Here is a 27,366-nt window from a genome sequence, read left to right as displayed (position 1 = left end):
AAAAGTTTGCTGACTTTGCCTTAAATTCAGGTTTTAAACGGCTTTCTTCCCCCCTTCTAATTATACCGATCCCACCATTACTCCCACTGTAGAAGGTTGGTTTTTGTAAATGAGCAGCTTGACCAATAAATAAATAAATTTCACATGCTTTTAAATGGGAAATCCTGATGTTTTAACCCATCAATAAACACTGAACTTAACAAAAACACAGGTTTACTTCCAGTGAATCTGAGCAGTCAATAAACCAGGTGTCAGAATGGAAAAGCATGTTTATTTGATGAACACGTACTTGCTGTGATCATGAAAAGTGGCCTTGCACCAAGCATTACCATTTCCACAGTTTAGTTTTACTGCAATGGATGGCAAACATCATCATACACGTCCCCGTTTCGACAAGTACCACACAAAGACGTTAAAGGTTTGAACTTTAATCGATGGAGGAAAAATATCAACAGGATCACACTACAGAGTGGAAATAATACAGAGGGGGTGGGGGGAGGTACTGAAAAACTCTTATTTGGAGACAAATACACCACATTATTTCTTTACAATTGATTATATGTACATATTAAACTGGTTGGAAGCAAAAACAAACGGAAAAGCTCTTTAGAGAAAGCATATACCAGTGAAAGATGATCTGCCCTTGATAATTCTCAAAAGTTAATGTCTGCATATGTTTTTATACAAAATAGATTTTCAAATAATATTTGGGTAGTGCAAATTTTTTTTTCTTTTCTGATTTTTAAAGATTCAAGCTGGTTGATTACTTTCACAAACAGTTTGCGTGTGAAATAGACTGACTCCTATTCTATTCACAGTATTACACAATCCGACCAAAGCCTCCACGTTAGAGTAAAAAGAAACAAAACTGTACATTTGTCCTGTCTGCACTTGCTTTGGTCACCTTGTAGTCAAACATCTAACAGGCTGTTGTTTTTTGTGCAATCTGGGTGGACTGATTATTGTTTCCTGAATATCCTGAAAAGCTGGCCTGCAGAGATCAAAGTCAGTCTCCTGTATGTAAATAGCTTATATAGGAAAGAAATGAAGGAAAACAAGAAGTAATGTAATGTTATGCTATGCTATGATGATGGTGTTTCTATTGCATATTCAGATGTCCTCCTCAAAAATGTACACACAAGACATTTTTGAGCAAGAAGAGGCAAGTGTGCGATTTTCTCTCTCTCTCTTTCTATATATATACATATATATATATCTATATATCTGTGTGTGTATATATACCTGTTTAAATGAAGAGCAGCAGCAGTAGAGACTTGGCTACACTGAATGTGAAAGTAACCCAAGATGATTTCCACATATCTGAAACTGATAAGCATCTGTTGTCTGAGCCTCAGTGAGAGTGATGCTGGTGGCAGCAGAGTCATTAAATTATTCTCATATATTAAATTTTTAATCTTTGTTTGGGGGGGGCGGGGGAAGAAGGGAATAAACATAAAATGAAAAATAAACACCAAGAGACATCTGGGGAATCCAAACTTGTTTTTGGTTTTTAGTGTCAGAACTGAGCACAGACAGCTACACGCTGTGTGAATCAGACAGCTTAAATAACCTGAGAATGGGGGAGAAATTTTTTTTAGACTTGTCGTGGGGGATAGATTGGCCACTGGACAGTTTTACGTTTTTCCATATTTAAATACACGAGTGAAATAAAGGAATTCCTCTTTTAAGGGTCACATTCATGTAAAAAAAAGAAGGAGAAAAAAAAGGGGGGGGGGGATGTTTGGAAACACGGCCGACTGACTGGTGAAAATTCCCACTTACACCCCACAAACACACACCTACATTAACGTGTGTTTATACATCTGTGTTACATATAAAACTCAGTTATCTCTTAAAACAATCCAGTGTCCTGAACTGCAGATCACTCAGGACTTTTTTTTTTCTCTATTTAAGACAAAGCTTCAAAGTTTGGGCTCGTTTCCGCTTCTCATACAATACTGACCGACTTTCAGCATCACTGAAAACAGACAAAACAGGAGTTTGGCACTGAAACAGTTCCCAGAGAATAAAAAGGATCCATTTTGCCTGCCTCCCCAAAGCAGTAACGCTACACTCGGACTGTGACGGGACTCTATGAGGTGACCGGTGATACGTGCTTTTTTTTTTTTTTTCTTAAATGCCGGGACTCGACCACAATGGCAAACAAACAAACATGCAAACATACGAAAAACACAAGCAGACGCTGGACACGTTGTCTAGGGAGGGGACGATGCCTGAGCCGAAGTGCTCGTTACACAAGCCGTCTATCATACAGACTGTTCGTTCTCAAAGGAATACTCTGACATTTTGACCAGTATTCTGTAAAATGTCTCATATCCCTACAATGAATATGAAGCTGCAGGCACAGAAAGAGTGTAGAGAGGGGAACATCTGGCATGGTTTCATTTAAAAAACATAAGACAGCCAGGACCTTTAACACCTCATTAATACCAGTTAGATTGTGTTTGTTTAGTTTATACAAAAAAACTAATAAAAAAGCCAGAAATACCAAACTAGCTTTAAACTCCAGCTTCACATTCACCGTACAGATATGACAGCGGGTTAGCTGCATTCCCCCAAAATGTCCAGCTATTCCTTTAACGAATACAATAATACATGAGCTTTCAATTAAAATAATAAAAAAAACAAACCCCAAAGCAGACGCTTATTGAGAGCAGAGATATACTGTATGTATCACATCATCATCTTTACCAAACACACTTTGTAAAAAGAGCTTAAAAAGTGAAAGACGGGTGTTTCTCCTTCCACTTTGAGCCACGTTAAAAACCACAGAAATTTCCTGATTAATCAAAAATGACATAAACTTGCAAACACAATAAGAATAAGCCCTCTCTCTTGTGATTGGTAGACGCAGATATCCATCCAACTGTGGGACTACCGCTGAAGGAGCACGGACTAAAACGAAGCGCAAAAATGGGCTACTTCCTAAAAAAGCAGCTCTACTTTCCATCTAAAGTCAAATAGGAAAGACAATTTAAACAGTCTTTCTTCACAGCCTTTTAAAGCCTTAAGCAGAGTACAAAGTGCTCAAATCGCACCTAAAGACTCCCGTGTATGTGTGTCTGTGTGCAGGAGGAAGCAGGCTCTGAGCGTCGTTTAACAACAAGGATCATTTCTACACGTGAGCGATGGACTGAGCTGCCACTTCTAAAGATAAAATACAGCCACTGGAAAATCAAAAAGGAAAACTCGAAAGAAGTATAAAAAGTACAATCAACAGACGATGAAGGTAGACCATGATGGGATAAAGAGGAGTACGGTCGGAAGAAAAATGGCTAAGTGATCGTTGAAGCAAAAAAGGCACATGTTTTTTTTCCCTTTTATAATAAAAGACGTGTGTAAACCTGGAAGAGGTCAGCTTGTGAAAGAAATAATCCTTAGAACGATGGATGTCTCTTAACAGTCCCATAGATTTGTTTCGTAATTTCCAAAGTTAATTAACAAAACAAAAAAAAAAGAAAGAAAGAAAAATGAAAAGCCACGAAATACGCTTTTTAAATGACTAGAAAAAACACTTTTCCCCCCGTATGACTGATAAAACATTTTGTTACAACTTGCTATAAAAACTAAAAGTGGAACATACAGTCTAAAAGCCTACCGACGAGCATGTTAAGCTTCGCTACCCTCTTGGGTAACATCAACCTGGGTAATTGTATAAACTGTCATAATTTGAAAATGTAGAAAATACTATCAGAACCTGTACATAGATATTTGTTCAATCTATTTTAGATAACGTTCTGAATTTGAAGGTAAGAAACCTGAGATGATGTTGATGTTAGTCTAGTTCTTCTGTGATTATCTTTTATCTTACAAACAATTCCTACTCATTGTTACACACTACATCTTACACTGTTCAACAAAACCAAACCTCTTGTGCTTGCCGTTTCTACACAAACATCTCCGCCCTCTCCCATCAGACCCGTGAGCCACTACACAAGAGTTGCATACGTGCTCCCAAAATACATCATCCGCGCCTGGGATCCTCAAGTCTTCTGGGGTTGGGGTAAGGGTGGGTGAGTCCGGTTGGGAAGGGTGGTGAGGTGAGGTGATGTGGTGGGACTTTTTTTCTTTCTTTTTTTTTTTTAAGGCATTGTGTCTGTTACGGGGGTGAGTCATCTCTGGTGGAAGAGCAGAGGTTTGATGCTCCCAGCCTTGAATTTTGGTAACTGGTTGCTGATGATCTCTGCCAGCATCTCTGGGAACTCCACGCTCAGGGATTTATTCACAAAGGTGTAGAAGCAGAAACTCAGCAGACCGCCGACCATCTGGAGAGAACGCAAGAGGAGGAGACATCAGAATGTGATTAACATAAAACACATGCAAGAGTTTCCAGAGTAATCGTTTACAACTATGAGTGGCATTTTAAACAGTCCATCAGATAAACAAATATTTCTATGTCAAGACGATCCTCCACTGCTTTAATAATGCAGATCCACTCTGTGGGGAGGCCAATTGATGCCTGATAGAAAATCAGAATGGACCACCATCTTTTATGCTTTTACTTTACTGGCAGTGTATTTTTTAGATTAGACTGAAAACTGAAGCTGATACCAATCTGATGCTTTCGAGATAATATTGTGATCGAAATCTGACCATACTTTTCTGCTTTCATTATCCCATCAACACCACTGGCTGAAAGTGTCCTATTTATTAAGGACATGAGTTTCAGATACCACTCATTGGCTGTACATACTTTACTTTAGGTCTAGGACCACATGTTTTGTCTTCCATTTGTCCACCTTAAAATTTTAAGGCAAAGATTTCAGCTAACAGCTCTTTGGGAATCACCTCCCTGGTATAAAAATACAATTTTACTATTATTAATAAAATATTATTTTACAATTAATACTGTTTTGCATGATCTTTTAAGTAAAGAAATGGGAACAAATGATGTGTTTTTGGAGGAGGCTGCTAGTAACAAACTGCCTAAAAAACACAATTTCAGATGTGCAAAGTTGTCTGTTATTTGTAGACAACACTGATTCATTCTGTGATTCACAAATCCGTGTTAAGTGACATTCTTAACTTTCCTCTGAAAGTTGTACAAGGAGTGAAAATGAGTGAAAAAGCAGCCAATGTCTAAAAACAAAAACAAAAAAACTTTGAAAAGCCTGTAGTAATACTCAAGAAGACCAATTTAGAAATTACAAAAAAGTCCATCTCCTTTGAAGCAAAACACAAAGAAATGAGGGATGGATCAAGACTTGTGCACAGTACTCTATACTGGATGACAATGCTACATGAAAACCTACAAACAAACTGCACCAGCAATGTGTAGCTTTGAAGGTGGGGTCACTAGTATCACTTTGAGTACAAAAGCAGTTCATTTTCACACTTTAATTTTTGTGCATGTGTGGTAGCCCTCCACTAGCTTACTCCTTGCTTCTAAAGCCGTATCACTTTCACACAGCTGCTTCTGGTTCACATCAGCAATCTAATAAAGTAGGTTGAGTTCCTCCTAGATTGGATATTTGGTTTCTGAGTCTCTCATTACCTTCTGGCACCATGTTAGCAGAGGTGCCAGAGCAGGTGACCACTGACAAGTGACAGGTGATGTGATTGGCTCGGGCTGCTGGCTTTTTATGCACAGCGTCCAGCTGAGAGTCAAAAGCCAGGCAGCTTTCATAATATTGTCTAAAGTGTCATTTCTCCTATCTTTTCTTTATGTGGTGGTCCATCTGCACCGGGGGTTCGTTCCAGTTTGTTCCCCACAAAAAGGTGTTTCTAATTTATTATGAACCTCAGTCAGTGTCTCTGATATATCACACTCTCTTAATTGTCAACATTAAGCAACTGAGCAAACCCTGCACAGATAGTTTCTGATCAATTTTGCTGCATTTTAGGAAGTATTATCAAATCTGTACTTTTCTGTTTTGTATCACTGAAACAAGTCTCCCTCAAATCTCTCTGCACATTAAACTAATTAATCTGATTAGTTACAGATAACAGATCATTGTTTAAGGATTTAGGGACTGCAGATGGTCAATAACGACTTGCTGGCGCTGATAGATTTTGCGATCATGTGCTCAGTCTTTGTACCTCATGCATGGAATCCAGCAACTTGGTGAGCTGATAGAATCGCTGCCAGTTCTGGCTGGAGTTCTCCTCACGCTTCACAATGGCTTTTCCTAGCTCCTTGATATACGACATGCGAATCTCATCAAACACTGCTTGGCTCTTCAGGCCGTCCTTTGGCACTGTGGGAGAGGAGGACACTCAATGTCAACGTCGCGGAAATAAAATCAGGACAGTGTACCTCACTTTTACTGCCTGTGTCTCACGCTACAGTCATCACACTTCCAGGTTTAAACTGCAATCATGGAAGAGTATTTTAAACACCATTAACTATAAAACATCTATGCTGTGAAGGACACAAACAGCACCTAATGACTATCCAACTAGTCTACAGGGCAGAGATCTAGCTATGTAGATTATATAAATGTGTTTAGTGTAGTCTGGCACCTTTAATTCTGCAGCACTAAATTATCACACACCACAACGCAGTTTTGTAAACTTCTGTACTCAATCAAAACTACGTATTAGTTTAACTGAGAAAGTGCTGAGATGTGCCTTGTGCATCCATCAACACTCTCTATAGTATTGGATTGAGATAATGACTTTTGTAACAGCAGTTCAGCTGCTCTCAGGTGGAAGTCTGACCTGTGCTGAGCAGCAGCAGGACCTTCATGCACAGGTACTCATCGTGGGAAACCTGCAGCCGGACAAACTCGCTGCAAATCTTCAGCATCTGCTCAAACTGGTCGGTCATGTAGGGCAGCTTCATCCTCTCCCTGGTGGGTTTAGACAAAGACATTTCAGAATACTTCTCCTGTTGTACTTCCTATAATATTTCTGTACATTTAGTGTCCATGGTCGTGATGTAGAAGGGTGAAAATGCATTTTTCCATTTAGTACAGATCATTACAGTGATCAGTTTATAGTGTGAGTTACACCAAAACATGAAAACCTCAAAAATAGGATATAGACTAAACTATCTGCTTCTATTAGATATTATTCTAAGGAAGGTATTTTAAAGGGGTAATCTCTGCTAAGGCTAGCGTCCTAACTTCCAGTTGATAAGTGATCCTCCTGTGCAGTGTTTAATGGCGTCTTCTCGAACACATGTGCTGCCTCTACACCAAGCTTTGTGAAATACACCTGGGCAATGTTTGCAACATGTCACTGACAAACAAACTTGAGGTCACTGGTCCTTCAACCTCTGTTCTCTGATAACATGATTGATGTTTATGGTGAATGCTCTAACAGCATTACCTGTAAAATGAGGATAGTTCAATATCACTCATCATTCAAGATGAGCCTCTCTTTATCTCTGCTACTCTCTCTTATCTCAAGGTAAGACAGCTCACAGTGGAGTACAGTGACACTTAACCTATAAATCCCTGCAATGATCAACTTCAATACAATTTCATCTTGTATATACAGAGCCCAGGAGGTGTCATTCCCCTAAAGGAATGAGCACAATGACACACAGGTAGCTGCAGTCCTTTGCTAGTTAACTTACTTAATCCAGTGAGAGAGCCACTGTTTAGTAACAGGCTTGCCAACATGGGGTTAGCCCATGAAGCAAACAACTGATCCTCATGTGCAAGGCTTAAGGCACCAGTATTCCCCCTGCATTTGTTGCTTCGCACGCCACTGCAATGTCGTCACGAAGTCGCTTCTATTTATGTCTGCTGTTTAGGTGAAGGAAGCTACCGCAGTACTCTCCCGAATCATAAGTGCCCACACTCAGAAGATAACGCCACATCAGCACTGGTATAGGAAGGGAAGCAGTTAAAACCAGAAGCAAAGACTTTACAGTCTTTTGTTTTTTTCCAGAAAGTCTCACAACACACCAACGCGCTAGCGGCATAACCACCGTGTAACAGGGGGCATGGTGAGCATAAAAACAAGCATTAACCCCAGCAGGCTTGGATGTCTAAGTTAACATGCTCCCCCACCTGGCTGCATGGCGAGGACTAGACGGTGACTGTCAGAGAGGAGCCATGATGGCATCTGATGATCAAGGTATTCAGCTGGACAGTTAAGGCTTCAAGTTGTAAAGGAAAACATTGTATCACCCGACTAGTTGGTGTGTGCTTGTTCACAGTTGGCAGCTAGGTGAAATTTGTTGCAAAGAGGGTGCTGCACCAAAAACCTCCTTGTGATTGCTCTGGCCGAAAGCACTCCCCAGCAGTTTGCATGGTAGATTCCAACTTGTGTGCAAACAAAAGCCAACTACTAGCTAAGTAGTTGGGGCTTGTGGAATATACTTGGATATTTATATTGAGCCATTTGTATATATTGGAGCTCTGTTTACGGACAAATCTGCATCTTTCATACAAACTACAGGTGACCATGGCAATCACAATGTGGTTTTTAGTGCAGTGCTATACATCTCCTTCACCTTGTCTCCAGTACTGTTTGGGTAGATGAACAAGAGGGTATGAAGCCAATACTAACACAGTGTTCCCCATAGCGAGACAACAAACGAATGTTTGAAAGAGATTATTTTTGGCAAATTATGACAAAAGACAGGCAGCAACTGAAGTTTGTTTGGAGCTGACTAACAACAGAAAACACACCCTCGTCAGATATTAATTATGATCATGCTAATTTTAAGCTTCTGATTAGGGGGAAGAAATGAAAAGCAAAAGGCCTATTATAGCCCTAAGCATGATAGCTCTGACAACGGCTCAGTGCTCTCAGATTCTGTAAGAAGGATCAGACACAGATTACTAATGAGAGCAGACAGACACAGTTTGAATGTTGGTAGATGGGACACACAGCAGAGAGCCGCTCTGATACACTTCAACAAGCAGATGTTTGTGCTTGAGTCACCTGGTCGTCTATGTTTTTACTTTAACAATCCCGACAGCGGTGACACATTATTTCACTTATTTTAAATATATATCGGTCTAGTCGTCCTTTAGGTATCAGACGATTTAGAATGCTTAGCAATACTTACTCATTGATGACGAGGTCTGGCGCAAAGCACAGCATGTTGCCGTTGCACTGCTGGTAAGACCTCCAGCCCAAACTAAAAGTCATGAGGAAGAGCCAGGAGTACTGCAGCAGAGTCATCTGGTCATCCAGGTGCAGGTTCCTGAAACCTGAGGGGAAGGACGTGGAAATACCTCAACTGGGTTTCAAAGCAGTCACGATATAATATAATTATATTCATTTTCCAGATGTGGTCTGTGGTTTACTAGACAACTGTTTGCACAGACTTTAAAGAGGGATCACTGTTGGTGAACACACAAGACTAAGCTTAACACGGAAAACACCCAGAGTGACATTTGCTTCAGAAAGACAATAGCAACCAGTGAACCTGTGGTTAATACCACAAACATGATATTTATGCATTTGCATGTAAAAGAACAAAGAAGCTTCTCCTCAAATACATAGCTTAAAATGTTAATAAAGGACATGGTGGAACTGTCATTAAAAACAGGTCTTTTGAAAACTACACTGAAATAAACTACATGGAGTTGCAGAGCATGAAGTCCTCGTTACAAAGAATCTACATTTGAGAGTTTGGCAGCAAAAAAAACCCACAAAGACAACAGTTCGCAGAGATGTGGAAAAAGCAATAAGGTCAGACGAGTCATCTGTCACTATATTCTCTGAAGGTGGGCGAGCGTATGTGTGGTGCACGCCAAGAGAAGGGCACAGTAGGGTTGTGCAGATGGTCAAAGTGACTGATGATAGCTCGCCAATCAAGGCCATTTTAGCTCATTTTCCCTTTCATGCATTAAAATATCATTAATATGATGTTCAGCATAAATCTACTTATTTCAACTAATTAGTCTAAAATGAAATGTTGATGTGTAGAGATCTCTTAATGCTGAAGTGAGAAACAAACTCATAGATTTGTGTGTTTCTCTCTCATTTGTTGCATACTGATTTGGTGTATGTGGGCCACTCGCTGTACTTTCATGGAGGGTGGATCACACTATCCTAACCTCTACCCTAACCCGTAACCTCCTCTGTGGGATCCCACAGGGTGACAATCAGACTGTCGAGCAAAGAGGCCAGCCCTACAGAACAAACCTAAATGCTTGACTCTTACAGTTCTGGGTTTTTCCTGGTTCTGTTTAGTTGTTGGGGGCATTTTTGCTGTCATGGTTTTGTTCCATTTGTTCCCTTAGAGCAGCGGTCCCCAACCTTTTTTGCGCCACGGACCGGTTTATGCCCGACAATATTTTCACGGACCGGCAATGAGGTGTCGCGGATGAATACAACAAAATAAAACTAGTGCCGGTACCGAAAAAAAGAAGATTTATTCATAACACACGTGAAAAGACCCAGGAAAACCGAGTTAACGATAAAAACGATAACAAAATAACGTTGAAAACCGATAAAAACCCTGAAAACCATACATTTCACACCTGAGCCTCAACTCTCGCGGCCCGGTACCAAACGACTCACGGACCGGTACCGGTCCGAGGCCCGGGGGTTGGGGACCGCTGCCTTAGAGGGCACAAATCAATAAAATGTTCTTTTGTTTGTCTTTTCACTGTAATTAACCTGCAAGGCTGCCATCACTTACGATTGAACACCAGTGGGAGGTTTTGTAGTGACATGTTAAACATGGCAGACTCTCTACCACCATCATCGAAACACCTAAAAATGGGATATCTTTTGGAGAAACGATGATCTATCCCCCGAGTAGCATTACAGAGACTTGAAGCTGTTCTGCTACCAGTTCAATTCAGTTTTATTTATATAGCACCAAATCACAACAGTCGCCTCAAGGTGTTGGTGACGACACCTTGCTAAGACCCTTTAACTTATCACCTGTCTGTTACTATTTATACTTTACAAATTTCCCACCGTAAGCTTAATCACACCAAGCACCACTAACCTGGCAGAGCCTTGGCCCACTTGACGGCAGAGATGACCTGTCGGCCTCCAAGCCTGTTGAGAGTGGTCATGAGGCGGGTGGAGTTGTCGGGCAGGGTGCTGTCGTAGCCAGCGTAGATGGTGTCTGGCTCTATCGCCTTCAGCAGGGATAGCATTGTTGGAACGAGCTGAGGCATGCACTTGGGTACGAGGGAGCGGGTCTCAACTGGCGGAGAAGGTGCAACCTCTGGTGGGTTGCTCTGCTGGACACCCTTTAACCGATTCTTCTTTAATTTGCGAGCTTCAGGAGACAAAACAGGGGTGAACGGGTGCAAATAAAACAACTCAACGCATCTGATATATCCATGCGAGCATACCTTCCAGATTCATGCCTGCCATCAGACACTTTCGGAATCGGCAGGCTGGGCAGTTCTTCCTCCTGATTTTGTCTATTATGCAGTCATTCCTCCCTGCACACAGGTAATTATGTTGCCCTGCAGCACACAGAACAGCACACAGATCCATGTGTTATTTACCTTAAATGTTAAGGCAAACACTGCATGCTAAATCTACTGAAGTGTTTCACAGTCTTTTAAAACATTAAGCCATCAACTTTAGCATTATAACCCCTGTATTTGAGTTAACATGAGAGGCAAACACTAGTAATTACTGTGTAACTACAAGCAATAAATACACGAATGATGATATTTTCGGGCGTTGCACCTTCTACTGCTCTCTTGAAGAAGACTTTGCAGCTGCCGCAGGTGAGAACGCCATAGTGGCAGCCAGAAGCCTCGTCAGAGCACACCAGGCAGATTTTATGAGTCCCGCTCTTTCCTTGTGTGGAGGATGTAGCGGTGCTCCCTTCCTGCCTGAAGATAGAATTGGAAGAAGCAGCATTGTTATTTTTTTGGTTTTTTAAATAAAACACAATTTCTTGCTAATGTAATTTTACTGCCTGCCAAAAGTGTTTAAACTGATTCAAATCAAACAGCTGCACAACACAATCAAATTCGTGTAAAATCACAAACTGCATGTTTGCACAGTGCTATTTATGCAGCCTTGTCCTATCCAGAATTGAGCTGTAGTTCATATTCATAACTCTGTGCTGAAGCTTTGAAGCAAATAAAAAACAATTTTTATGTATGTGTGTATATATATATATATATATATATTTTTTTTTTTTTTCTAAACTCTGCTTTGATGTCAGCATGTTGAGTGAAGAAAACTTTAAAGTCCCAGCCCTTAAAGCCTAAATTATCTCAACATCTGCGGTCACATCCTAAATCCGGTGGTTTTCATAAAACAGCCCTCCTTCCTGTGATTGAACCACAAACATTTCCAGACCCGGTCAATACTGGTTAAGAATGCACTTGTTCAAAACCGCCACTAGAGGACTTTGCTGCATTCATGAACTTTTCTAACCCAATGGCCACAGCAATGACAACGCCCACATTGAGAGGATATCCAGCCTGAGACGTGCAACAACCGTTTCTGTCCATATGTTTACACGTCTGCTGCTGCAATGAAAACTATTGTATTTGACAATAGCTTCTCCTGAACACCATCACTGCACACAACAAAACACTTACTGAGATTATAGGCAGGGGACTCAAGTTCACTTTTTGTTATACAACATGAGGGTATTAAGATGAAAGCAGGCATTCATGCACTTTCAATGGACAGCGCTGGACCGGAAAACCTGAGTAAAACATCAAAGCATCAAGTCCAGAAGCATTCATAAATCTGATTATAAGAGAAAGGAAAGAAAACCAAAAGAAACACAAGATCTGTGAAAGCTAAGCTCCACTGACAACACACTGCGGTCAATAAATGTCAGTTTTCTATAATCCATACAACTGTGTGATCGTTTCCGAGCTTTCATTTTCTCTGTCTTTCACCGCACTGTTTTCTTACACTTCAAATTCAAACCAGTGTTTACTTCCAAATCTTGTTTTATTTAGGAGAGCTGGATGCCTCAAAGTGGAGTGTTACCTAAACAACTCCCTCCTGGTCGGCTGTGAGCGGTGAACGCAGCTTTAAGAGAGTGAACACAGCCACTAAATTCACGAGTAAGCCAGGAAACCAGTGTTTATGATGATTATTTTGAACTTAAAAACAAATGTTTTTAAGATTAACACGAGCAGGATTTCAAAATGTTCGAGGTAGACTACACAGAAAGAACATTATGATAAATGGGCATGGTGCAATACCAACAACTGTTTTTAAGCCCTGAAAACCAGATTCATCATCCCAGCCTAAGTAGGCGCATTACTTGTATAAATAAAAAACAATCAATCATTTATTTGGAACAGTGGAAAAAGGAAACAAGAAATTACCAACAAATCCACATTCACCAAACCAAACAGTGGGGTAATGGTTTTGCAGTATGTTCCCACTCTCATTATCCATCAAAGTTACAGCAAAGAAGTGACTACAAAGCTTAGACATGTTTATTTTTTAACTGATTTAAGGCTGATGTGGGCTGCACTTTAAAAGAAATATTAAAACTACATGCCCGTATTTTAGCTCAGTGTGTGTGATGACAGAGAGAAGAGCCTCCCTCATCCCTCCATCTTTTCAAGTATTCACAAGAAAAACTAGTTCTGCTCAGTGTTGATCAGTTATGCTTTAAATCAACGGCTTCACACCTTGGTTTGCAGGCTACTAGAGATGGCACCATTATCCTATTATTCTTCAAATACTGCCTCACACGCCAAACTGCTGTCAAATGACTAGGAATTGACCTTTTACAGTTTGCTCTGGACCTCGTGTTTGTTTATTATGAAAGCTCCACTTTGCAAAAAGCTTTGCATTTTTCACCTGTTTGTACAGTATCATGTAATCCCTCTCATGCTATTAGTGTATTCTTCTTTGATTTTTATTCATATACATTTTGGACACTAAAATAGTTGGATAAAGTTTTTTATATTTTGGGTAACATGATTACTATTTATTTATTTATTTAGGTAGCAGCCCCACGTGCACCTCACAATACATTTGTAATGTTGTGATGATGTTTTAATCTACCAATACAAATGTTTAAAATATTCACATTTATGTAGCAGCTAAAGACTTTAATAAATTCTGATATTCACTGCTTTCAAGATCAAGGGTCCAAAATACTGAGGATCCAAAATGCTTCAACATTTTAATTAAAGTAATTCTTGACAGCAGGAATGAGGCGTTAGTGCTGATATGATGTGTCGGGCCATTTCCATATTTGCCATTGTGTATAACCAAACATCTCCACTTTGGTCTGTTCAGTCCAAAGGACACTGCTCCAGAAGTCTTATGGCTTGCGAGATGCATCTTTGTGAACCTAAGCTGTGCAGCCATGTCATTTGTCAAGAGGAGTTTTTTCCTGGAACCCTTCCAAACAAGCCATGCATGTTCAGCCATTCAACAATTTCACTGTCATGAACTTCCACTTTTAATATGCTAAATGGCTCTAGATGCCTAAAATGGTAGCTCTTCTGGTATTTTTGCACTTACTTTGAGCATTGCACCGTCTGACCATGGGCCAAATTTGCAGGGATTTCCACTCTTGGGAAAATGGTTGCACTGTGTTATTGCACACCTGAATGTTCCTTATCAGCAAACTGCCTGAAGGTCTGTTTTAATAGGGATTGTCACACTTGATAAGTGCATTTGATTAGCAATGTCTGGCTGCTACAAACCGTCTTAATTCATATGAAAACAATAAAACTGTACTTAATTTTTAAGACTGGATCTGGAGGTGACATTAACAAGTTCTTTCTTTGCAATAAAGTCTTGTAACAACACCCAGGACACATCATGTCTTTGCAACCATAACTTCTTGATGTACTGTCAAGATGCAAAAACTACACTGCTCTGCTTCCAAAAGAAACTTTGCAAATAATCTTTCAATTAGTTTTGATTTGTCTTTTATTTTGAGAAACAAAACTAATAACAGTGGGACCTGAAATTTTGCAGAAATCCTATTAAGTGGATTGCTCCACTGGAATTTTTCTTCACTCAATCCTAAATGGTTGGATTTGAGGGGACTTGATGACTGACGTGGAATAACCTTTACATTCATTTGGGATGCCAAAGTGAGCCGACAGAAAGTTATGTTATTTTCTAGTGCTGCTCACTTTGCCCTCTCTGCTGTTCTTCCAAACAGACACAAACAAGCCAAGGTCGGGGATATGTCCTTGACCTTGACTGGTTTGAACCTCACTGAACTTTGGTTTATATTTATACACTACCATCACCTGAGAGGGACGGTTGCGCCATCTCTACTTTAACAACAAGATCAATTTGCCAACCATGTAATAAAAAGAAAATGTGACTTCATGATGCATTCAGGTGCACATTGTAAACCCCAAAATTTATCCTGTAATGACCACAAATCTTTTTACACTTTATACCCAGAGCACAACTCATAGCCCACAAAAGTTAAGGTGACTCTAGTTAAGTAATTAATATTTTCACATTACCACTGAATCAAGTGTGAAAAAAAAAATTGTTAATCCTCAACAATTTCCAAAATGTTTTACTCACTCTGCCTTTTCCAGTGCAGTGTTTAAAAGTTTAACTTTCAGCACTTTTCAGTAATAACAGCTTGTGGCTGTTTTCAATAAAAGCTCTAACCCCCCATATTGTGCCACATGCACAGGACCAAAAAGCACAAAGAAAAAACAAAAGCAATAAGCAGAAACTCTTAACAGATGTATAAATATGTATACAAATATTCAGAAGAATGCCTCCAAATAACAATGCTATTGTTTCACCCCTGCTGGATGTGTTAAGAAGCTACGGTTTGCCAAAATGTGTCCTGTAACAAAGTTATTAGGTGATAATACGTCGCTATTATATTTACAGCCTGTTCCACGGCTTGGAGGTTTACACAATGCTTCACGGTGGCTATACCAACACACTATACTGTAGAAAAATATAAAGCACCAAATATAAAGCCAGGATGCTTTCAATAACAATTCTATATACAGTTTTTTTTTCCAATATCAAACTAAAAATCAAATCAATATTTCCTGTCCTCTGCCTTTAAAACATCACCAGTTCTCCACACAGGCTGAACTACAGCTTTACTGAGGCCTATAGATCTGAGAGGTCATGGCTGTGTGGGGGAAATACCATCTGCTGCACAGTTCCCTGTTGCATTTGTCACTGAAGACAATGTTTCATGATTTGGGTCTATGTTTGAGGTTTGTGCCACAGCATTTTGGATCACTTATAAGGCCTCTGGATCGTACTGCATGATGGGTAACAATAAAATAAAATAAGAAGGCCTCAAATGAGGGTGTGGTGGCCAGCAGGATGGGCGGTGGCTGCTAATGAGTCCAGTCTGATGATGATGATGATGTCAGAGGGTTTGTCCTTGACGGGTCCACTGAGATGGTGTCAGCAGAGCAGCTTTACTAGAAGGCTTTGGACTACTGGCTCAAATCCAATTACTGCTGCTGTTAAACGTTTGCAACAACAAAAACAACAACAACAACGACAACGAGAAGTAACCCTGAAGAGAAGTTGCGGTTGTCTATGACCTTCTCAAAATCTCATTGTGAAATCAGCTGATGAAACTGAACTTCACTATAATATGTGCTGCAAATCTGTCTTTGTGGATTGTCAGATGCAAACCACTCAAAGCTGCAAGGCAATGTGGGGAGACCGAATTTCCTCTTTCTGAAACCATCTGCTGAAGTGCCTGCTCATGATCAACAGGAAGTTCTTGCATTCCCTCCGAGTGTACTCTCGGTCAGAGCTCAGACGCAGAACAAAGGCAGAGACACCCTGAGCTGGGGGCTCGCCTTCAACACAAGCAGTGCTGAGAAAGTTAGCTGCTTAGGAGCGCAATCAATGAGCCTGGGCGTTACGCAGGCAACACACTTGTGTTAATGCAGGTGTCCCAATGCCCTGCTTAACAATTCATAATCCCCTTTAAGCTGCGTGCATCACAAGGAACTTGGCAACCCCCTACTCTCTATACTCCAGTACCTGCCCATTCAGATTATCAGCCTTCAAGCATTTTTCTAAAATGCAGTTGTTCTTCTTTTGCAGATGATAAATCATTTTAAGGCTTTCTTACACATATTTCTCTCAATCAAACTACTTGACCTACTTTATAAACAACCACTGCACTGAGTCACCGCACTGAAAAAATTATGACCAATCATTTTACTGGATTTCTCAGCCTCACTTGTGATGGTTGGTTTATTTTACTGGTAATTGCAGCTACAAATATGGATTAACATCATCCCACAAACATCTCATCTTCATCAGACGTTTGGAGCAGAGCCGGTAGAAGTGTGTATAAGGAAGTGCACCACCGAAATAGACAGGAGAACTGGTTTGTGCACTCTGAATCATTTTCATATGCAGAACAATTAAAGAGGTTTTATGAGTGAGTGGTAGGATTTTCTTTCTTTCTGGGCTGGACGTTTCTAAAAATATCTATGATGTATGGTGTCCAATAATAACAGTATGTTTTTATACATACTGGTGCACCGTCTTTACTCATAAGGGATGCTGTCAAGGCACAGTGAACACTTGAAAAAGCGTACCACTTCAGTGTTACGTCTAAATCAAGTTTTTTCATGGCTGTTGCTTTGTTTCATCATACAGGCACTCTGGACTGTCCCTCTGTGTCACTGTCCACAAAGGGCCACTGTCTTCCTCTTCGTGCTAAATCTGTTTCAATAACAGTGGCAGTTTGTAGCCCAAAGCAGCAACTACTGCTTGGCTTCGAGCACCAGAGGAGGAAATTAGACTCAACTCGCTCCTAAGCATAAGAAAAACAACCCCAAAGGATCCGAGTTTCCATATAAGTTTCCATAATAGAAGCTGTTAGTGCGTGTAGGTGGGAGGTAGCTTCCTGGCTGCAAAATGAATTGGATACTGTAATACCTTTAACTGGGTATTACTGGATGTGGGAGGATCCCATTCCCAAAAGTTTAACATTGCTGACTCAACAACTTCACTGAAGGGAAAAAAAAGCACATATAATGCACAGAGTGAGTCTAGCTATATCCTCTTACCCTCAATATGGGGAATTTCTATAAGCCTATTCAGCATCAAAACTCAACAAAGAGTAAATATAGAAAAAGCAGCACTGTGGTTACAGGGGAATGCAGTAATAATGTGAAAGAGACTGGAATGGCTGGCATTTGATCTGGTGCATTCACTCGGCGCCAGATGTGGGGAGGCGGGAGAGAAAGTAGGTCAGAGGAGTGAGAGCTTCACGGCTGTGCTCTGCGGTCCGCCTTCCTGCCTGAGTGCTCATGACACACCCTCATGCACACATACATGTGCGCACCTACACACTCATGAATAATACACACAGTCAACAGAAACAAATGTCACGCGCACGCGCACACACACACACACACAAGCAGAAGCGATACACAGCAGGTGAAAGTTTCTGCTGACGGTCATGGTCTCTGCCCTTGACTGCAGGAAGTAAAAGCAGGGGACAGAGGGAGAAAGAGGGAGCGAGAGGTAGAGGGCGGCTGAGCGAGGAGAGGGGTGTGCCGCGGCAAGACTGTGCAGTGAACTGGGACTCTGACCAAAGACTACTTTCTAAACACAGAGTTAAGGCACAGAGATTAGTATAGGAATACACAGAGCTTTTATTTAAATACGCACAGTTATATATAAATGACTGTTTGGTGAAAGTTTTAGTTCACCAATACAACTTAAACATACTTTCTAACTTAAAGTTGAGGCCCACCACCGCCGCAACGGTTTGATAAAGATCTCACTAGCTGAACAGGTCTCTGCAATGTCTTATAAATCCTGTAGCTGTCATGATGCACAGCCCTGAGGGCATGAATCATACCAATAATTTGATCAGAAGAGCACTGCCTAAAATGTTCACAAAGACACTTTAGCTGTTTGGTTTTTTTAAACGCATGATAAAACATTAAAGAAAGGCATTTTCTGTGGAAGAGAAGAAGCTGCTTCAAAGCAGCACCTGGGTTGAATCAAAGTATTTTCAAGAGATTTACTCTCCCGAGTTTCACTCAGCTGTGAGTCATAGTCAGTTTCCACAGTAGACTCAGTATTCCCACATGTGAAATTCTCTGGAGAGTTACCACGTTAGTGAGATCACCGTCTCGTCCAGGCACTGCTTCATTCGGCCCCGTCTTGACTGCACACGAGCTCAGAGTCAGAAGGTCAGATTCACTAAATGCTGCCTGTGCAGCGTCATCAGTCAGACGGTTAAGCCTGCAACCCAAACATTTGTAACTTTGTAACAAATGTTTGGGTTGCAGTAACAAGACATTTGTTGTTACTTTAACAACACATTTGTTACTCTGTAACAAATGATTCATTTTTAATTAGTTAATGTGCCAAATGTGTTCTCAAATCACTTGTTTGAGAGAAAATCTCAGACTCCACTAGAGTATCATGCAGAAAAATGCAGCCAATCCCCGTGGCTGCTCCAGGAAAGTAAAGTGTGGCTTTTTTTTGGCCAAAAAAATAACTTAAACGAGGCATCCATTATGAAAATATTTGCTTTAACTTTCCAGAGAATGTACTTCATAAACAGAAAAACTGAGCTAAAGGAATTGCTTGAGTGGAAACTTGAATTTAAGGCCTTTTATATGTGTGAAAACCTAACTCCTAAATCATCCAAATGCACACATAAAGTGAAAAGCAGATGCTGAAGCAACACAAGACAACTCTAAGTGACAACGGCTCTATTCAGTGAATCAGTTTCATTACGCCTGCAGACCAAGTTCCTCCAATAAATGCACAAATCTACAAATACTAATCTGCAGCATGCATCAACAACATAATGACAGACAATATGATTATGCTACAAAAAGTAGAGCTCATCTTTATCCTAAAACCATTACAAGATAATGTCAAAGCACAAAGTTCAAATCAATATTTTAATGATGCGTCTGTTGTTTTGTTTTTATTAACAAAAATATTAATTATCTTTAGTCCAGTGTATTTGCCTTAGTGGGAGCAGCACACCAACCCAATGAAAACCCCTGAGATCCCAAGAAGCCAAAGGGGAAAACTAATTAACTACAAAATATTTACATTATTATTTTTATGGTAGTTTAAATTATGTGCCGTTGTTTAGCTTCAGTGCAGTCTGAGAGTCTTTTTTACCATTTTCTCTCCTCCATTACCATGTGTGTCAGCACAGAAGATACCATTACTCAAATTGATGACTACCTACTCTAAAACCAAAGATGGATTAACAATGACAATCCCTAATGTCTTTAAGAACCCGTGTTGAAAAGATCTTGTGTCTGAATGTTCTTTAAGCTCTAGAATAACTTCAAAACTCGCTGAGATACACCCCGCAAAAAGCAAATCTCCAGAAACCACTGCGGTACAAGTTTGGAAAATGACCAGAAGTCTATAAGTAACAGCTTAAGTGGTATTTATGGTATCTGACTATGCAGAGTGAAGGACTGGTTATGCAACTCTACACAGATGTGCTTCTGTGCAGTCATTAAAAAAAAAAGAAGAAAAAAAAAGCACACAGCCCAACGGGGATGACTCTCTACAAAGGATAAATTCTACTTGGTTAAGAAGTTCTGAACATGTGAGGACAGTTCAACTCATACAGGGAGAAGTGCAAAAAAATTAAGAAAAAAAAAACACCATGAAAAGCAGAGGTAGTGACTGCAGTGGACAGTTTCCATCATTTTTAACATTCTGTTTCACTTTACTACAATTTAGAACAATGTTCTTTGTATAATAAAGCTCCGTTCCATCTGAAGGGAAGTCTGAAATCCTGAGTTCCCTGTCGGACTTTTCAGCTGGAACGCCCCCTCAAATCGGACTTCCTATTTGTAAAGTCGGAGAGGTTCCACCAAAACCAACTATAGAATTTGTAATGTATACTACTGCTGTTGTGCATTTGTGGCTGACTAAGTAAGCCATACACTGAACACCAACCGGACTTCAACTGTAAATGAGCAACGGTGATGTTCTGAAGTGCAAGAAAACAAAACCAAACAGAAATTTGTTGTACACTGATTACTGCTAATGAGTGCTCTACCATACGCCAGCGAGCAAAACAAATCCTCTTTTCTGACTTGACTCTGATTTTCTGAGATGGGAGCCAAGCTAAACTACCAATAACCACATGAACATTAAGACAACTAGCCCACAGACCAGCTGTCTGTGACACTGCCCCGTGGTAAAAGTATTGACAGCTGCAACATGTAGAAAACGGTCTGCAAACCTATGCCCAGAATTTGCACAGAACAATCTCACAATCATGCCAGTGCCTTTCGTTATCTTTGCAACTTGCATGTTAACAAGGCCTAAGGTTTCCAACTGTGGTTAACTGCATGCTGCTGTAGGTTCATCAGCATCACTCTGTTTCATCCTTTTTCCACCAAAACTTCAAATATCTGCAGATTATTATGAGTAAAGCTTTAAACTCTTAAAGCTGTATTCAAGACAGACCTTTCCCCTACATCTATATTTTTTAAGGCTTCGAAAAAGGCTGAAGAGGCACTCAGACAAACTAAGGTGGATTATTATCTACTGAAGGAATATATTTATACCAGTTCCCTCGATCCATCATGTCTGGTGGTCAAAACCAGTCATGACATGATGAGGGTGTGTATTTCCCGAAATAAACAAAGCTCCACATTTCTTAAAGTGACGCACTCGATTAACTGCAAACAGGTTATCTATGAGTCAGTTCATCATACTATAATGCAACGTGATGTGCGGAATTCACAGCGGACGTTTGAGACTAATGGACAATGGACTCATGTTAAGAGTCCTGCACAGAGAGAAAACAAGCAAAAATTTGCCGTTTGTGCTATTTATAAAATGTGCTATTTCAGGTCAGCCACTCAGTGTCACGCAATGCCCTCTGAGCCACAATTTTAGAAGGAAGTAGCAGTGACATTGCAGCGTGAGAAGTTTTCTACATAATGCAAACTGCCTGGTGACCACACAATAAAAACACAGCCCAGTGCTCAGTTCATTTCAAGCCACTAAATGTAACACAACCAGAGTCAAACAAACACCACACAAAAATGACTCAGACACACACACACAGACACTAATAAGACAGTCATCAAACAGCCAGAGGTGCACACAAAATCATTTGGCCTCACACCACATGGACAGGCATAATCCCATGTCTAAACACACCTTTACTGCTCACAAAGACAGGACGATTAGAGGCTCAAGTGAAATGAAGCTGAGGTGTATCTCGTGTCTTAACCCATCTGTTCCTGCTCACCAAGCAGCGTGGCAGCTGTGGAGATGGCACCATGCATCATTTGCACAATACAAACACAACCACTTCGCTGGCCGTGTTGACAGGACGCATTTGTGTGTGCCAAGTTTTAAGCTGATCACTCCTATATCAGATACCAAATCAGACAGCCGTGAATGTAAAAGAGATGCAAATAAAGCAGACAGTTAGACTCTGTGACACACCCCTGTTCGCATCTCAGCCTCGGAGCTGAAATCATAAAATATCTGCAGGGCAGCAAAGTAATTACACTACAAAAGATACTTTGTAGGGCCATGTGCACTGCAAACACTGTGATTCCTATTAGCCAGAATGCAAGCTCACTGGAAATACATCATAAGAACAGAAGGAGCCCCCCCCCCCGCCCCCTCACTTCTCCTTACACAGAAATAATATGATTATTACATTACGGGCTCAAATAATCTGTTTAGCCTATGATCAGCTGGAAGAGCTACCAAAAATGACTCAATGAGACCTTGCTCTTTTAATAGAAAGCAAAAGAGATAGTGGGATTAGAACATAAACACAACAAATCAGAAAACAGTTGATCACAGAGTGGAAGTGAAACAAGCTATAGAGACTCATACTGATGCTCTTGTCAAGGAAAACAAAAGGATGGCCTGTCTGATTTGAATATAAGTGGAATTCCCCGAGCCTTTAACAGCACATCCTTCCTCTAGATCTCAGCACTTACTACTTCTGGTGCAGCCACGTCCTGTGGAGCGCATCAGTCTGCCTCACAAAACAGGATTAGTAGGTTAGCTATCTTAGAGGTTAAACCATGCTGAACCAAAACACATCAAACAAAAAACGTCTAATTGTATGAGTCACCAATTCTTCAGAATAAGGAAACAGAAACAAAACCCATTCTAATGTTAGACATCATATTGTAATTTCTCATATCTGTATTTTTATTTAAAGGCAAACACTCGAGTGATAAACTGTGATTTGTGCCATATTGTAATATGGTTGTAATATGGCTTTTGTATACATTTATAGATAAATAAAAGGGCTTAAAATAAATTGCAGAAATACAGAAGAACTTCCTCAAATGTCTGACTGTGGGTATAAAAATAGACCGTCTCTTATCACTGCAAAAAAAAAAAGCAGGAAGTTGCACTGATCAGGAACAATATTAAAACTACCAGCAGTCATGCTACTTTGATGTACACCATCCACCTAAACATCAGTGCCCCACACTAATAGCACCATTGACAGCAGAACTTTAATTTAGTCATTTTTTTTTTTAGCTAAAAACCCACAAATAATAGAAACTAACTAAAATACAAGGAAGGAATAAAGATTACTGACTGAAAAAGATGCAGGTCAAAACTCAATCCAGCAACTCTTTCTATAGCCATTCACCTTTTCTCTTGACTGCTGATCCAATTCTATACAACTGCGTCATTTTCACCTTTTATACAGTTACTTCTGCTCTTGGTATTGAAAAGTAAGCATTTTAGTTTGCTGACTCTTTACTTTTCAAAGCCGATTTTCCTCACAGGGATCAATAGTGTCAATGTAATGTATTTAATAAATAAAAGTTTAATAAACACTTTAATTATCCAGCATTTAATTTGATGAAGCTAGACGTGACTAGCTGCTTGTGTGAAGTCATAAAGTGAAACGGCCTGGGCTGACACCAACATCTGATAACTGTTTTTGTAAGACTGGTTTACCAGAGTTGCCAAAGTCCGATCTGAAAGCAGATAAAGTCTACCAAAGTTGAGACATAAACAAGACGAGTACAACTGAAACTAAAAATCAAATCACGTGAAAACAAAAACAGCAACCGAATTTCAAACACAACTTTCTAAATCACAAGCAGCATTTACAAAAAAAAAAAAAGAAGAAGAAGAAAAAAAAAAGTCTCATCTCCTTTTTGTTCTTTTTCTTTTACAGTACTCGGGCTACCTGAGCTATCAAAGATCATCCATATCATGAAACTATTCTCTTGCAAAGGTTATGAGCAGGTGAGATAAAAGGAATGTAAACAAACTATGAATACCCACCAAGGGGGCGCAAGGCCTCTGCATCTAAGATCAAATCTGAGATGCAAACCCCCACTAACACTCTTCCTAGTCAACTAACCAAGAAAAAAAAAAAAAACAATTAAAAAAAACAAGAATTTCAGCAAAGGATCTTGAGTATTTGTGGGCAAGTCAGCTCATGACCAGACTGATTTCTGAAGGCCACAGGTCTGCTGCTAAAATGCAGTCTGAACACTGCTGCAGTGGTATTTCAGCACTGAATAATAGATTTCTCTAGACGATGAAATATATAATAAAGGCATTTTTGGTTTAAAACGTAAATAGTGGTTATTTAGATGTATTGAAATGAAGGGTGATAGGACACAGCTGACTGATGTCGACATTTCTTACCTGGTAAAGCTGGTGGGGTAGGAGGAGGAACCTGAGAACCCCTCACCAGCCCTCTGGACTAATGAGTTGTTACCAACACCCTGGCCTCGGTTCCACACCCCACCGATGGTCGTTACTGGGAGGAACAGGCTGGACACTGGCTTCTGCTCATTCTGCAGCTGACTATCACTGCTCAGTGGGTTCACACCAAAGTGGTAGGTCTGTCCTCCTGAAGTGCTGACCCCACAGACTGAGACGGCATTAGTCCCGGCCATGTCTCCGGAAGCCGTGCCACTAATTTGGCAATAACTCTGTCCTCCGGTCTTCTCCTGTTTAACCACACCTGGGGTGCAGAGCTGGATGAAGTTTGCATCTTTTTCTTTTTTCACCATTGCAGACAGAGTGGTTGCAGGGGATAGTGAAGTAGTTGTGGATATGGTAGGGCTGGATTGAGCTGGATTGGTCACACTGCTGCCATTAAGGGCAACAGGCACTGCCCCAGTCGTGTTACTGCTGTCAACTACAGCAGGTTTTATGTCCCTCTCGGATGTCACTCCAAGCAAAGAATCATCTGCAAGAGTAGACAGAAAAGCATCATCCCCTACATAAAAATCTGAAGGGGACCCAGTGAGGTCAAAGTCCTGGAGCAGATCCAGAGTGTTGTCACTGAACAACTTTTGGTTCACATCCATATCTTTCCCAATGGGCTCAAAGGCATTATCAAGGTCAATTGGGTCCTGCTCTCCTTTATCCAAGGAGAAATCCTCCGTTTTCAAATGGAAGAAGTTGGGATCTGATCCCCCAATTAGCGAATCCATGGAGGACTGGGTGATGTCTGCCATACTGGCATCCAACTGGGACAAATTTTCTGACAAGGTTTGATGACCAAAAGTCGTCTGCGTCTGAAGTAACTGCTGCTGGTGCTGGGGTCTCTGATCTTTGGTCAATCCCCGGGGCTCTGGACCGTCTATCAAGGAGCCTACGGTGGCAATGACAGAGGCAGAGGTGAGCTCCTCAGGAAGGGGGCTGTTGTTGAGGCCGTTGGGCACCTGTCCTGGCTGCATCAAAGAGCTGGATGGAAGAACGACAGAGGCGGGAGAGGTGACAGACATGGCACTGTGAGGAGCTACTCTCAACAGACCTCCCTCCTCGGGGCTTTCAGTGTAGACCAGTTTGCTTAAATGGTCATCTCTTCTGTATGCTATCTTCTTCACTCCACCTTTATCCATCTTTTAAGGGGGAGAAGAGACAGACAGCGATAAGATACAGAGTGCAAACACAGATAAACGTGCAGAAATCTACGGAGTTTGATAATAACACATGCACAGAGCAGGTAACTGCATGTATGTGCAAGACCGGGGGAAAGTTGCCTGATCGCGCCTGATACTCAACGAACTGCAGCTGCTAACTACGCTAGCTGTTAGAAAAATATTATACATGAATGCACACATCTCGACGCCTTATCCACTGCAATTAAAGCAAACACACACAACGCGAATTAGACTACACACTGGATGCAGAGACTGGTAAAGTTAAGACAAGTTTAAGACTTCCTAGCGGTAGCTTCTTGCTAATTGTTGACATGCTAGGTAGCAGCTAATGTCGTTGACACTAACATTAGCCTGCAAGGTAACGCAGCCCTTACAACGGCTGGTTTAGCATTAACTGAGCCAACTTACTCCCAATTTATGTCGAGCAACAAACGTACCTATTTAAATGTGAATGATGTATCGTATTTACCCTTGAAATGAGTGGTTGCAGATATGTGTCCACAGGTCGCCTGTCAACATTGTTTTGGTTGATACACCCTGATTGACTATGCTAACGTTACTCCTGTCGCGTCCTATCGTCTCTACATTACGACATCAAATGATAAAACACACCCAGCCTCGGCGTTTTTTCAGCCGTCCAAATCAATCCAGCTGTAGATTTGCATGCAAAAGGTCAGATTGGTCTGGCTACACTGATTGCCAGCTACCCCTTAGGAAAGTAGGCGCTAACCTCTAGGAAAAACATACAAAATGGAGAACTGAAAGAGGCAGCTCCATGGCTGACCTGCTTACTACGTGCAGCCCTGCCCGCTGCTGGCCGCACCGGGGAACTACAGCTGAAGTTCCGATTAAACTTTCAGAAAAAAAATATAAAACGGAGTCGATCAAATATAAGGAAATCGGTGCAGGATGACACGTTTTGGGTTTTTTTTTTAATTTAATTTAATTTACTGAATCAGAATTAGTGCCACAGTTACAGCAAAGTTCTGCTTTCTTGTACCGTTCATTGCGTTTTGCGCGTGTTTGTGTGGGTGGGTGGTTTTTGGTGGAGGGTGGTATTCGTGGTTGCAAGAACATTTCCTCTCAGTTTTAAAGATTTAAAGAGTGTTTACTGGTGTGTAAACTCGTATGATGAAACACTGTGTTTATTAGTGTACTACTGCAATATCTGTTCACTTTTTTGTTTTTTTTTTAATTTAACCCATGTTTTATTTGTCCAAATGAATGAACCTGATCCAATATAAGTTACACCTGACGTCAGATTTTTTTTTTTCTAAATATGCTGGAATGCTTGGGCTTAGTAGTTTAACGAATAACGCATATCTAGAGATGCAATTTCCTTGTTGGTTTACAGTTTTTCTCAGTCGCTTTGGTGCGTTTCTCAGATCAGAATTGAAATTCTCATAACTATTAGTTCAACCTCCACAACACTCAGTCATTTGTGCACATCATAGTAGCAATTTCTCCCCTCTCTGAACAAACTGCAAATGATCTTGGACATGAATCAGTTGCTTCCATACATTTCCCTGCTGCTTCCTGACATTTCCATTTGCTTATGTCATGTCAGTCAAAAGTAATCATACCTATGGATGCTGAATAGTCGTTCCCAATAAAACTAATAGTCATACATCCATTGCTT

General features: G+C 40.7%; 1 protein-coding gene across 2 annotated transcripts; it reads right to left on the bottom strand.

The window, feature by feature from the left end:
* Positions 1-251: 251 nt before the first annotated feature.
* Positions 252-26,512, bottom strand: nr3c1 (nuclear receptor subfamily 3, group C, member 1 (glucocorticoid receptor)). 2 transcript variants are annotated; one of them, XM_031745214.2, is made up of 9 exons: positions 26,197-26,512; positions 24,478-25,685; positions 11,590-11,738; positions 11,244-11,360; positions 10,889-11,167; positions 8,990-9,134; positions 6,682-6,812; positions 6,061-6,218; positions 252-4,286 (listed from the first exon to the last, which is right to left on the bottom strand). In XM_031745214.2, exons 2-9 carry the CDS (start codon positions 25,683-25,685, stop codon positions 4,134-4,136), a joined length of 2,340 nt encoding a protein of 779 aa, XP_031601074.1. In that variant the 5' UTR covers positions 26,197-26,512; the 3' UTR covers positions 252-4,133. The 2 variants fall into 2 exon arrangements, with proteins under 2 accessions (XP_031601074.1, XP_031601075.1); XM_031745215.2 differs by having other exon boundaries at positions 26,340-26,512.
* Positions 26,513-27,366: the final 854 nt, after the last annotated feature.

This window comes from Oreochromis aureus, linkage group 2 (genome assembly GCF_013358895.1).
Source record: "Oreochromis aureus strain Israel breed Guangdong linkage group 2, ZZ_aureus, whole genome shotgun sequence".
NCBI lineage: Eukaryota > Metazoa > Chordata > Actinopteri > Cichliformes > Cichlidae > Oreochromis > Oreochromis aureus.
The sequence above is the reverse complement of the archived record's forward strand: the minus strand, read 5'-3'. Positions and strand labels throughout refer to the sequence as shown.

Bases quoted from the DNA above. Each gene is read 5' to 3' on its own strand.
- nr3c1 (XM_031745214.2), bottom strand. From the start codon at position 25,685: ATGGATAAAGGTGGAGTGAAGAAGATAGCATACAGAAGAGATGACCAT. The intron at 11,739-24,477 runs GTAAGAAATGTC...TTCTATCTTCAG, and splicing joins TACCCCACCAGCTTTACCAG to GCAGGAAGGGAGCACCGCTA. The intron at 11,361-11,589 runs GTGCAACGCCCG...TGTGTGCTGCAG, and splicing joins CTTCAAGAGAGCAGTAGAAG to GGCAACATAATTACCTGTGT.